This window comes from Sturnira hondurensis, unplaced genomic scaffold (assembly GCF_014824575.4).
Source record: "Sturnira hondurensis isolate 20B ecotype Veracruz unplaced genomic scaffold, ASM1482457v3 Scaffold0015596, whole genome shotgun sequence".
In the NCBI taxonomy this organism is placed as follows: domain Eukaryota; kingdom Metazoa; phylum Chordata; class Mammalia; order Chiroptera; family Phyllostomidae; genus Sturnira; species Sturnira hondurensis.
In genome coordinates, this window is record NW_028088227.1 from 5696206 (window position 1) to 5709813 (window position 13608).

Sequence of the window (13608 nt, forward strand, 5' to 3'; positions counted from 1 at the left end):
CTGTAAAAACTGTAAATGCTATTTTATTTTAAACATTTTAGTTTACAAAAAAAAAAATCAATGATTGGTACCTTTTTACACTCTCAGATTCCTGAATATGGACAGATCTTCAAAGGGAGGAAGGAGTTCTCATATGAAATTTAAGATAGACTGTCCTGAAGGTTGTGGGGTGGGTTTTTGTTGTTTTATTTCGTTTTTGTTTTTAAGACACAATAAAGCCAAAATGTCATGTCTCTGGGAGCGATCCCCTTACAGTTTCAGTCAAGGAGAGTTATCAGAGCAAAGACAAGGAGACCCCAGCCTGGCGCTCGCCGGCCTGCCCAGGCTGCCCAGGAGTATTTGGTAGTGCACGGGGGAGAGCCACGGGGACTGTCACACCTCACATTCCCTCGCGGGCTGCTGGTGGCAGGTACACGAGCCATACTCATTGATGATCACCAGGGCTCCCTCAATATGATTGGGTTTGTAATCAACGTAGTATTCCTGGGCAGACATGGCAGCCATCTGATGCATGGTCTGTTTCTGCTTTTGCTTCCTGCGCTGCGTGACAAAGCACTGTCTGAGCTGCCTGAGGCCAGCAGGGAAACACTTCCAAGAGACATAGAGCACCAGGACCACGATGAGGAAGGAGAAGATGAGGGCCATCGTGCCTGTGACTACCTTGTGGATCTGCACAGCGTTCTCCGCGTGTTCGCCGCCAGGGAGGGCCACAGTAGCCGGCTCTGGAGTGCCGTCGAGCTGCCCCTCCCTGCCATCAGTGAACGTGGTGGCCGTGCTGGNTGACAAAGCACTGTCTGAGCTGCCTGAGGCCAGCAGGGAAACACTTCCAAGAGACATAGAGCACCAGGACCACGATGAGGAAGGAGAAGATGAGGGCCATCGTGCCTGTGACTACCTTGTGGATCTGCACAGCGTTCTCCGCGTGTTCGCCCCCAGGGAGGGCCACAGTAGCCGGCTCTGGAGTGCCGTCGAGCTGCCCCTCCCTGCCATCAGTGAGCGTGGTGGCCGTGCTGGCAGGGGGGCCCAGGTCACTGTGGTTGGTGACAGCGGAGAGTAGGTGGTCGCTGGTGGGCTCAGCTCCGTCCTCGCACAGGTGGAAGGCGTACACGGCGTCCAGGACGTCCTCGCCCTGCGCGTACTCTGGGCTGGCGCACTGCAAGTTGCCATCGTAACGCCCCTGGAAGTTGCTGAGCCAGGAGGCCAGGGCGCACACGTTGCGCCCGCAGTCCCATAGGTTCCCCGCCAGGGAGATGCTCGTTAGCGACTTCCAGGAGTTGAGGATCCGGGGCTCGATGTAGGTGAGGCGGTTGGAGTCCAGCTGCAGAGACTGCAGGTGCGGCACGGTCTCGAACACATGGGGCTCCATGTACTCGATCTCGTTGCCTGACAGGTCCATTTTCTCCAGGTTCCAAACCCAGTCCAGCGAGCTAACTACAATGGCCACTTTATTCCTCCTCAGGCAGAGCGAGTGCAGGGAGATGAGGCGTGGGAAGTGGGCGAAGTTCACCTTGATCAAGTCGTTGTGCTCCAAGTGCAGCTCGGTGAGCTTGAACAAGCCAGCGAAAGAGTTGCGCGCCAGACTTTTGAGCTGATTGTATCCGATGTCAAGAAACTTGAGGCTGCGGCAGTCCTGGAAGATGCGCACGGGCACAAACTGGATGGCGTTGGCTCGCATGTGCAGCGTGGTGAGCTTCCGCAGCCCGTGGAAGAGGTCCGGCGCCAGCGCCTGCAGCTTGTTGTAGGAGAGGTCCACGCTGCGCAGGTTGGGCATGGGTCGGAAGGTGGTGTTGGCCAGTTGGGTAATCTGGTTGGAACTCAGTGTGAGTTCCTTAACTCGGCGCAGTTTCTGAAAGGCGTCCCCCTGCACCGAGCAGATGTGATTGTGATCCAGATAGAGCCACGTGAGCTGCATTAACCCCGTGAACTGGCCGGCGCGCAGCTCCGAGAGGCTGTTGTAGCGCAGGGACAAGCCCAGCAGGCCAGACAGGTTGTGGGGCGTCTCGGTGAGGTTGAGCGCCTCGCAGTACAGCAGCCGCCCCTCGCACCGGCACAGCTGCGGGCACCCGCTGGGGGCGGCGGGCAGCATCTGAAAGCAGGCCCCCAGCAGACACAAGACCACCCCCGAGGGCTTCCTCAGCATCCAGTATAGACAGAGACCGAGCAGCAGGAAATCCATTAGCGAGAATCTTTCCAGAGAGGATGGAGAATGTCCATTGGAAGCGCTCGGTCAGAAATCTACATCATATTTTATTCCGAGGGAGAGGAAGCGGGGGAGGGGGAGAAAAGGGCAAAAATCAAATAAATACATTAAAACAAAGAAGGATCCCCCCTCCCCAAATCCACACGTTCACCTCTAAGCATGCAGGAAGCTGGGCAGCATAGAAAGTTCACAGCCACGGAAAGATCAAAGAGATGGTGATTTGGTCCATGTTAGATGCTGCAGCAAAGAAAAGGGAGGGAAAAAAAAATCTTCGGGAAAGAATTTAATTAAAAAGTGTCTTACCCACCCTTTTCCAGAGAGTGACAACCTCCATTCAGCTGCTCCCTTTGTGTGCAGGCTAATTATATGCAGGGCGAGAGAAGACCCCTCTGTGTTTCCGAGGCAGCCCCGGTCCACGGCCAGCGGATCTGGCAGGCGCACAATGTCTCACTTTGCTGCTCGGCTCGGGGCTGCAAGGGCGGCTGGCGAGGCGGGGAGGCGATTTCTAGGACCCGCAAGTTTCCCAACTACGTGCCGGAGCCCGGTCTTCGCCTTCCTGCCGCTGTCCTTTCCCTCTGCAGTTCGAACTGCGACGTGGTGGGGGGGAAAAACTCCGAAGTCCGGGCTTGCGACTCCCCAGGATTTGACAGTCCGGTTAATGTCCGTCATTGGAAAGGACCACTGACCGGGGCTACCTTTTAGTCCTTGGAGACAGCCTGCCATTCGCTCCCGGGGTGGCTGCGGAGAGCGGGCTCACTCATGCTTTGCGGACCTCGGGCAAGCAGGAGGCGCGGGCGGAGGCGGCGGGTGGCGGCTCCGGGCACGGGGCGCAGGGAGCGGGGAGCGGCGCCCAGGCTGCTTCCCTCCGCCAGGCGGTGTGCGACGCGAGCTTGCACAGGCACCTACTGCTCACTGAGTGTCGTAAGCTGCTCACGATTGTGCGTCTTCCCCGGAGCACCTCAGACGTGGGCAGATTGAAAAGGGGTGGCATAAAACCAACATTTTACCGAACCATGAAAGTAGTATATGTTCTTTGATGGAATGGAAAACACTTTCAGCTTTTTGCCTATATTTCAAAAAAAATGGGGGTTGTGGGTGGCCTGGAGGTATGGGGCAGCATCTTCAACAGCAAGATATTTTCTAGTGGGAAAGTGAACTGTTCTGTTCTCTCCCCCTTCCCTTTTTGGGATAGTCTCCCTCCCACTTTAAAGCTGTCTGCGTGTAAGGGATACGTAGGAATTTGTAGAGAAATCAACATTTGGTTCTTTGCTTCAGAACAGCAACTTGAGAGAAGGTAGAGAGCGCAATGTTTGGGGGTGGGGGGCGGAGGCGGGGGCGAATTGGCTAAGCTTTTTTCCCCCTTAGGCTCTGGAGTTCCGCAGTCCATCAGCCTTTTCAGGTGGTGAACAGAGGACTGCTTTCCACGGGTTTGGCAAAGACATCCAGGTCCTGGTGCTATGTGGCCCAGAGTGGCAGGAACGTAGGTCTGTTTACAGGGAGTTTTGCCCGAGATCCCCCTGGGGCTTGCACAGTCTCCACACACATCTGTGGGGGCTGTGGTGGATTAAAAAGAACTCCGCTGTCTGCATGGCACTGCACTGGGAGGGCTGTGCCTGGCAGGCTGCTCATGGCGATTACAGCGCCCTGCAGTACACCCATTCCAGGGGAGCCGAGAAGTGGTGGTTTAAACCGTAACAATGCCTACGTAGCCTCCTCCATACATACATCCCTCTTTAAACTTTGAGACTGTTACTGAATTGTCTCCTAAGTATGAAGAGAAGTATTTGCTGGACTATTTTCATTTATAGTCATAAATAGATGAGGTTCTTATAATGAACTCTCTCTCTCTCTCCAGGGTTTGCATTGCTATTTTGAGGGACCTGTTGGCCATGTTTTTTGTTGTTTCTTTTTTGACATTTAGAGGATGGCAGGGAAAATCTGCTGGAAGTGAGTGTGGACAAACCTACCTTCTGGACACTGAAGCCCAAGGAGGTGGCAGAGAGACTCAGACGTGAATCTGCAGCTCCTCTCTTTGAGTCCCCATCACATGTGCCTCTCAGGAACTGAAAATGAGTGGGTATCTTATGTACCCATGCTCACTTTAATGAGAAGGAGCTGCCTTACCAAAGCTTCCAGGTTGCATCAACTTTGGGCAAGTAACTGGGTTGCTCATTTGCATCCAAACAGAAGATGCCGGTGAAATCATGGTCACCAAAGGCTGGTGGTACTTTTCAGGAAAATCCTGTGAGCAGGGGCATGAATCACTCCATTCTGTATTTAGAGCTCTGCCCTGATCATTCATCCCTGAGATGCATCATTTCATTGGAAGGAAAATGAACCTGAAATGTCCTAGAAGTCACTTATTGTCTTAGGAGCTAGAAAACAAACCCTTAATTTTGCATATGATGAAACTGAGGCACAGAAACATCAGATGATTACCCAAGGTCTCACAGCTTGTTACTGGTGCAGGTGGGTTTTTGGCTGCCCCACACCAAAGGGGGCTTCTTTTTCGCCATTCTTGATGGTTGTCACCTCCATCACTCTTGCTTCCTACCTAACTCTGGACTGGCTACCTGCAGGTTTTGTCCTGGCACCTCCGTGTGGCTGCGGAACACTTTAACAGGAAAACAATTCCACCAGCAAGTGTTTTCACCTCTTGCCAAGACAATTATTCCTGACAGCAGGCCGGCTGATTGAGCCATAAACTGTAAAGGGTTGGAGAGGAGGGCAGACAGGGGTAAACACTGGCCAGCCATTCAGCAAGTACTGTGAGTGCAAGGCACCCAATCCCCATGGCTGCTAGGAAGAAGATCCTCCCAGTACAGGCAGCTTGGCAAAGTGGTGGTGGAGCCTGCCAAATGGGCAAGAAGAGGCCCCACTTGGATGTCACTTGATTTGCAGAGTTGGTACAGAAAGGCAGAAAAGAGTTGAGTGCTGGCAAGAAGGAAAGAGAATAAAATTAAATTAAATGCGTTATTATATGAGTTTTTCTTCTAAGTATGCTACGCAAAACAGAGAGAGGATGTGTTGAGGCTGCAATCAAGAGATGCATATCCTTTAAAATTATTTTGCTGCAGATTACTTCTGCATGATATCTTTAAACCTTCCCCACCTCTAATGTGGCAAGTTTGCATCTTTTCTACCGTTTTAAACCCCTTGGCAGAACTGTATACATTAACAGATTGAAATGAGTTTTATTGAAATTTAGTTATTCTAAGTCATCTAAGTTGCAGAATCCCAATTTGTTATGTATTTAAAGCATACCAGCACTGATTAAATCAATGCAAATTAGGTTAAATAAGAACAACATGAATCAAGTGTTTCAGCAAAGTTGAGTAGAGAAATGACAACTTTTGAGTCCCCACAGCAAGCTGATATGACTGTTTTTCACAAATTTTAGTGTCATGCTTCTTAGGGTCCAGCACACAAATTTTTTTTTTAAGAAAAAAAAAAGAACTCACCTACAGTTCTGTTTTTTCTTATGTTCGATCTTTCATCTTTCTTCACCTGTCTTGTAAGAACATCTGATTCAGATTATAATGTGACTGAACAGTGTATATAATGTATGATGTGTGTGTACTTGATTCGCTCTTCTTTTTGGACTAACCACAGGTTTCTATCCACAAATATGCCTCCTTTAGTGTTAGATGCTGACGAAAGGTACTTTATAAGCTTTGAGGCCACCGTTTCCATTTTTCATATTTGTGTAGGGAAGGAGCTTGAGCACCATAGTAGCCAGGCACCAGGGAAACCACCCCAAGTAGCAGGCCAACATGTGATTGGTGACTGGGGTGAGAAAGGATGAGTCTTGAAAATGTGGATTCAGGAAATAGGAAGGGGCTCTGAGGCACATGGCGTGTGAATCTGGTTGCGAAAACATGATGTGGAACATGAGGAGGTAGAAGAGCATGCTTGGTGCATCTGGAGAGGCCGGGCTTAGAGCTTGGAGGAGACAGGGTGATTAATTCCTTCTCTTCTAAAACTTACAAATTCACCTTTGCATGAATGAGCCCTCCTGCTTTTTCTTGGTACCTCATGGTCGGGTAGGGGGGGTAAGGGATGGGTACATACAAATTTTTTATATGTCTTACCATTCACATATTATCTCAACTGACGGCCGCCTCCAAGTGGTTCATTTTAGTCAAAATAGTTTGTGAACCTGCAAGAGGTGCAGGTGGAAAAACTTTGAAAGGAGCATGCATTCTGGGGTGGGCTTTCCGTTACGTGTCTTGGGAAGTGTTCAAGGCAAAAGGAATTCAAGCCACAGTTTTAATGTTCTGTCACCGCTTACACCAGCATGGACCTTGATCTTTATGCTTCTATGTTTAATTTTTAGGAGCAGCGAACCATGGCTTTTCTTTAGAAAAAAAAAACACTTAAAGGAAGAGGAGGAGGGTGGAAGTCACAATTTCAAAAGGAGAGCATCAGCTCTGTTGTTTTTGTGGGCACACAGCATACAGCCCAGCGGGCATTTATACAGTGCCTCTGAAGATGCAAGGGGTGGGGTTTGAGGGGGGAAGGGCGAGGGCCCTATGGCTTCTCACAGGAGGTCTACTGAGGAGAATCAAGTTAAAAAGGGAAGCTATATTTTTCTTAATAAACTTTATCCTTCTCTAAAAACAAGAAGTAATGTGGGTAGCACTGAGGAAGCACTTCTCATATGCAATGCATAATGTGAGCAATGGGAGTAAACAGAAGAAATGCAAAGACTCATTGCTTTCATCTAGGAACCATAGGTAGGAAAGTGAGTCAGACATGGAAGAACTTTGCTGATAATCTTATTTATAAATTGCTCAGTGCTCAAGAGTAAATGTCTCCAGAACATACAAATCAGAGGAGCTGACAAACAGGTCAGATAGAACCAGGGCTAAAAGGCTCAGTTGAAGGAAATAGACAGGAAAGGCCTTCACTGAAGAAGAGTCTGGGAAGTAGTTTTAAGGACTGAAGATGTAGGTGCAGTGGCAGGAAAGATGGATATTATGAAGGTGTAAGTACAGGTATGGGCACTAGAATGCTTCTATTATGATGGGGAGATTAATTCCCTTGCACTGGGTGGGAGCGGGAGAAGGTAGACAGGGACAAATGGAATCTCTGTGTTGGGGAGAAGTTGGTAAAGGCCTTCCAATGATATGCTCATTTTTTCAGTTTGAGATACTCCTCTAGTTTCTAAGGCTCAACACCTTAGAGTTATCTTTGACTCTGTAATAAACACCTGGGTTAGTTCATGAGGCCTCTCCTGCTTTCCTGGGCACCACTATGCACATTCCCTCTGTAGTGCCTTATGCTCTGATTGTGTCATATTCTACCCAGCTGCAGGCTATACCCTCTCCATCATGGCTGACCTTCACTGTAGCTGTGCTTCAAGGTTGATGTTGAATTCCCCCCGTGACTTCTTAACCATTCCTTATACAAAGTGATCTCTCATTTTTCTCAGCTCCATTAGCAGCTTTCCTTTACTGATCATGTTTCCGCTCCTGTTCACTTTACGTGAGTGTGACGGTGATTTCTACTTCCAGTGTTTTAGAAGTTGATGCACATTAACATCTTGGAGAGAAGAAGTAAAAAGGTCTCAAGTAGGATTCCTGCTTTGCCATTTTCGGTTGCATCTTATAATTCATAGGGCATGTCATCATCAGAGAAGCAGGGCTGAGGATAGCTATCATAAAGGAATCTTGGCGTAATTCAATAATATCACGTGTATTATTAATGTCTTTTGATTCAAAAGTGTAAACCTGAGACCAGCAGCTTTGGAGCATGTTAGAAACACAGAATCTTGGACCAACCATATAAAATCTTCTTTTTGCCATTAGCCTCAGGTTAAAATTAAAATCTGAGAAACATTCTTTTGAAGCATTAACAAAATATAACCTGGAAAAGTAGCCTATGTACCACTGATCCCCTAGTTTTATAGTTGAGAAATTGAAGGGCCAGAAATGTCAAGTGATTATCCACAATTGGTGGTAGAATTTGGACAAAACACCTTCTAAATCTGGTTCTCTCTCCTATTAGACTTCAAACACAGATTATAAAGTCTGTATCTACCACACTCCCCAACACTTAGTGGGACTCTTCATAAATTGGTTTTCTCACCAGAACAGCAGGAAATATAGAGATGTTGTATGTGCAAGCTTTGGGCATCCTTCAGTGTAAGTTACTACCCAGTCTTCTTACCGCTGCTAGTTTGCATGTATTTCTCATGTACATTCAAGTTTTAGCTTTTTATTATAGAAAAATGAAAAAATTAGAAAAGAAATTTAAAATGCAGATTAAGTCACCTAAAATTCAAGCACCCAGGAGAAAAAAATGTTTTAGAGATTATCTATTTCACCAATTTATATTTTCTAAAAATCGGACACAATTATACATATTACTTTATAGCTATTTTTTCACTGTTGGTGTTTCCCCATATCAAGAATACAAATGGATAGTATCGGCTTAAATGGCTGCAAACCATTCTATTTTATTTATTTCACTCATCCCCTCTTGTTAACCAATTAGGTTGTTTCTCTGTTTTAGCTATTATAAAATGGTGATGATGAACATCTTCTACAAATACTGCTATGGGCTGAAGATTTGTGTCACCTCCAAAATACATATGTTAAACCCAATCCCCAGTGCGGTGGCATTTGGAGACGGAGCCCGTGGGGGTGATTAGGTGATCAGAGTGCAGCCCACCAGGATGGTTGTAGTGTCCTTATAAAAGAGGCTGCAGAGAGCTCCCAGGCTCCTTCTGCCATGGTGGGGGAAACAGTAAGAGGAGAGCTAGGTATGAACTTTGAAGCAGGTCCTCACCAGACACCAGGCCTGCAGGTGCTTTGATTTTAGACTTCCCAGCCTCCAGAACTGTGAAAAATAAATGTTCATTATTCAACTCATCACTCTACAGTCGTTTGTTACAACAGCCTCAATGGACCAGGACATAAAGCTTTGCATGTTTGGGCCAGTGTGTCCTTAAATTTTAATTTTAGAAGTATAAGTGGAGTTCAAAGGATGGGGACTTTCAATACAGAATGTGCCAAACTGCCCTTCTGAAAGTTTACACAGGTTTCACCCTCAGCAGCTTTTTTGCTGTTTTCTCTCCTTGATAAACTCCACCATGTCACTAACGTCTTTTGGTTCTCTCTCCTTCGTCTGGCTCAGGTACTGATGGAGAGATCCCTGCCTGAACCTGCTCTTGGTGACTTGGAACCACCCCGCCTTCCCATTCCCATTGTCTCACTTCTTCCCTTATAGGCAGTCCCCACGGCAGATGGGAGGTTGGCCTTCGTGGTCCTCATTGTTTCTCCTGGGAGTTTATGAGCATTTCATTCCTGCATTTTATTGAGTGGCATGCCAGCCATATTGTTTTCACAAAGCTATTAATATCTGAAAATAGTTTAATGTGATATTATTTAAGATGCTCTGTGGGGGTAAGAATATTTAAATATATTTGTGAAATGAACAGACTCTGCTCTGTTCTTTGATATTCACAGTACACTGTTTATCTCAATTATAAGAAATCTTGTTTTTCTTGTTTTTTTCCATGGTTTCACTCATTTATTTGGGGCACCTATTAAAACCAAAATAATGCCCCCCACACACACACAACTTTGGAAACACTTATTTAATTGCAATACATTTGACTTTGTTTTGGCTTCTCACCATGTCAAGAGTGATTCTAAGGTTTGGACTTTAAGCACCATAATAATATGCTAGTGCAAGAACCTGCTTTTTTGTTTCTCCTTTGTTTTCCTTCTTTCCTTCCTTCCTTCCTTCCTTCCTCCCTTCCTTCCTTCTTCTCTCTCTCTTTCTTTTTTTCATCCTTTCTATCATGTCTCCAGAATTTGTGAGGGTAGCTGGACAACTACACTTCTTCTGTTTGGTATTAGAAAGTCTCACCTCCTTATCCCAGCTACAAATAATTGGACCGATTTAATTCTGTGGTAAATTCCATCTCTGATATATCTTGACATTTAATTATCTTATTTTAGAGAATTTTCCAGATGTTACTAATTCTTTCCTTAAAGATAAAATAAAATTTCCTAAGGACAGACTTGATATTTTCCCACTTTTAAGAGCTTCTAAAATCTACCTCTGAAGGTGTGGAAGAAGATCATATATGTACAGAGCACAGGAATTATCACATAGCACCGGTAAACATACCCACTCTTCACAGTGCTGCCTGGCACTTTTCTGGGTTCGCAGAGGTTCTTATTGAATTGAGTTTATTGACTGGTTTGGATTCTTGCCTAATCCATTGCCTAGAGAATCTGAGCTAAATATAAAAACTTTTATTTTATTTGAGCATATAAGTGCAACATATTAACCCAGGAAGGTCCAACCTTTTGAAGTTGGAATCACAAAGATTAATGCCATTTATATGTGGTCTCCTTTCACAGATTTATTTTGCATAGAAAATTCCTCACCATCCCTAAACAACCACCCTTCTGGGTGAATTTACCTGCCATTTGGATGCATTTATCTATTCAAATCGTCTCCCATTCTTGGGAATCACCTCTTAATCTTCCAAGGCACCTTGAGAAAGTCTTTTTAATTATTTAACATGAATTTTCATTGCTATTCTTATTTATTTTTGTTAGTGTACCTTACATGGAGGCTTAGCTGATAAGATAGAATTAGGTAAAACAAACGTGTTGTCTGCCTTTAGTGTTCTCAGATCTGGAGTGGAGGGGATGAGTAACAAAACAGTATGATTCCTGCTGTGGCAGAAATGTAAACAAAGCTGTGTTTGCAAAAACTCCTCTAGTGCACTGAGCAAGGCCAGTCAGAGGAGATGGGTACAAGGAGGAGGAGCTGACCAGATGAACAGGAGAAGGCCACTCTGTTCAGTAGACAAAGTTTGAAAAAAATACAGAGGCCTCTGAGATGCTCTGGATGTGTGAAACACAGGTATGAGAGCCAGAAGAGGGAGGAGAGATGGGAAGGGAGTGTTAGCTTAGCACCCGATGGGGTGGACCTTCAACTTGAATTATGATTTCCAAAATGTGGGGGCAAGGAATATAATTCTGTTGGTACCCTTAAATATGAAGAAAGGGAAAAGGATAGTGAAGGCAAGGAGGTCGGTTGTGAAGCCACCATGTCTGCCCAAATGTGAGGCTGACTGTATAAACGTTAGAAATGGACAGGGCAGACCAGGTACACTCATTGCTTTGTAGCGCGATTGACAGTTTTTAAGTGGTACTCTAAGGAAAAAGAATAATTTATGATGATTTCAATAGAATGGCTTGCCCTGGCTGGTGCAGTTCAGTGGATTGAGCGCAGGCCTGCGGACCAGACGATCGCGGTTCGATTCCCAGTCAGGGCACATGCCTGGGTTGCAGGCCAGTTCCCAGCAGGGGACACACAAGAGGCAACCATACATTGATATTTCTCTCCCTATGTCCTTCCCTTCCCCTCTAAAGATAAATAAATAAATCTTTAAAAAAAAGAATGGCTTGATCTAGGGTAAACGAGAGGCAATATAGAGTATGAGGTGAAAGTAAACTCTGACATTGAGTGCTAAGAATAAACAGATGGCGATAGGGTTAGAGATCACAGCTGGCCGTAGAGTTTACAGATCTCTGGAACGCACTTGGTGGTGTTGCAGTGGTGGGAGTACGTGCAGATCTCCGATGAGAGGGATTAGAATATAGCTCACCTGTGATCAGAAGTCTTCTCAGTCCAACAAGGCCCATGGATGTGGAAAGCAGCTGGACGTAGGGAGGGATAGGGCTGGTGCTACCTACGGAGTGCATGTTTCATCAAAGGCTTTCAGTTTGTAATTTTTAAGAATTCTATTCTATTAGAAAGCATGTGCTACTACAGACTTCATTCAGCTTATGGAATACTAGTTTGCAAAGCCTTTGGTAGTGATGATTCTGAACATGGAAAAATTAGGAGTGGGCAGGAGGTAGAGGTTGTCTCAATAAGAAGGACAGTTCAAAAAAAATCGAGAAACTTGCCCTTGTCCACAGTTTAATATATGGCATAGCCAAGAGACTGTGATCAATGTGTATGTCATATGGCTGCGAAACAGGAAAAATGTGGTTAAGACAAGTGTGAGAGGAGTCCAGATGGTCAAGGATCACAAACAATGTGGGGGGGGAGACCCCCAACAATGTGCAAACCAGCAAAGGACAAGTGCCCCTATGGTGCTGCGAATCTAAGGACGGCATCAGAGACTGGCTGATGTCGGAGGTATCCTTCCACCAAAGGACTTTGTCATTGGCATCTCAGATCAGTATAAAATTCTTTCTTTGTGGATGGGCTTTGCCTTGCCCGAAACATGAATGAAAATGATAACTGGAAATCCAAGTCTTTCAGAATGAAATTCTGTATTTGCATTTTAGCAGAAGAATCTGAGACATTGACTCACTTACTGAAAAGAACTTTTGAAATGCCTGACTCTATATTAGGCTGAAAATTATTCTGCCTTGTACAAGCTGTGTGACCAGGCCATGCGGCTTAAGTCTTAGTAGAACTACTCAACACACTAAAGTAAGACAGAAATACATTTAATTAGAAAAAAATATTTTAAATTCTGTTGCAATAACTACTTATATCAATTTCTATTTTATGAGGCCAAAATTATACCACCTAGAGTAAAGATAAGAAGAAAAATAATCATAAGCACAAATAGTGTTGTGTGTCTCTAATTAAACTCCAATGACCGTTTCTTTAAGTATTGGTTTCTATGGTACAGGCTGTGTAAGCAAACAAACAAAACTTGGTGGTTAAAACAACAATAATTGTATTTAGTTTATGGTTCTGTGTGTTGGCTTTCAGAGATTCTCTGTATGGGCCAGGTTGACTATGTTCACTCTAATGATGTGGCCACTTGGAGAATTAACTGAGGGCTGGATAACCTAGGATGGCTTCACTCATGGGGATGGCAATCGGCAGGCTGTTGGCCGTGACCTGACTGGCTGGCTGTAGGCTTGCATGGGGCCTTTCATCCTCCAGCCAGCTACCTTGGGCACAACTGCATGGTGATTGCAGGTTTCCAAGAGCAGCAAGATAGAGCAAGTTCTGGCATACAAACTCTTTTCAAGTCTCACCTTGTAGCAAATTGCTGTTGTCTGTTGGCCAAAGTGAATCACATGGTTGCCCTGACTCAAGGAGCAGAAAAACAAGCTCCATCTTCTGGATGGAAAGGGAAGAATTTATGGTCGTTTTTGCTGGTTAAATAAAGTAGTGATGGCTTAATGTTACCATAACTTTAAGTACTAAATGCTCTTAAGTGATTTTTATTTCTCCAGCCATATGGCCCAAACAGCATGGCCCATAAACACTGTGGACCAGCAGCAGGGAAGGATCACTTGTTCTTTGAAGCAAACCAGAGCTTGTTAGAAACTCAGGATGTCTGGCTCCACCTGAGATACACTGACTCAGAATCTGCATTTTTACATGATCCACAGGTGATTCATAAG

At 45.5% G+C, this 13608-nt stretch overlaps 2 protein-coding genes across 2 annotated transcripts in view; one reads left to right on the forward strand and one right to left on the reverse strand.

Moving 5' to 3' along the window:
- Positions 1–13608, forward strand: part of LOC119000346 (catenin alpha-2-like) — an 895408-nt gene that overhangs the window by 759358 nt on the left and 122442 nt on the right. The gene's annotated exons all lie outside the window — the stretch shown is intronic.
- On the reverse strand, positions 33–3011 carry LRRTM1 (leucine rich repeat transmembrane neuronal 1). Its single transcript, XM_037064948.1, has 3 exons — positions 2508–3011; positions 896–2235; positions 33–660 (listed from the first exon to the last, which is right to left on the reverse strand). The coding sequence occupies exons 2-3, from the start codon at positions 2174–2176 to the stop codon at positions 373–375; spliced, it is 1569 nt and encodes a 522-aa protein (XP_036920843.1). The 5' UTR covers positions 2177–2235; positions 2508–3011; the 3' UTR covers positions 33–372.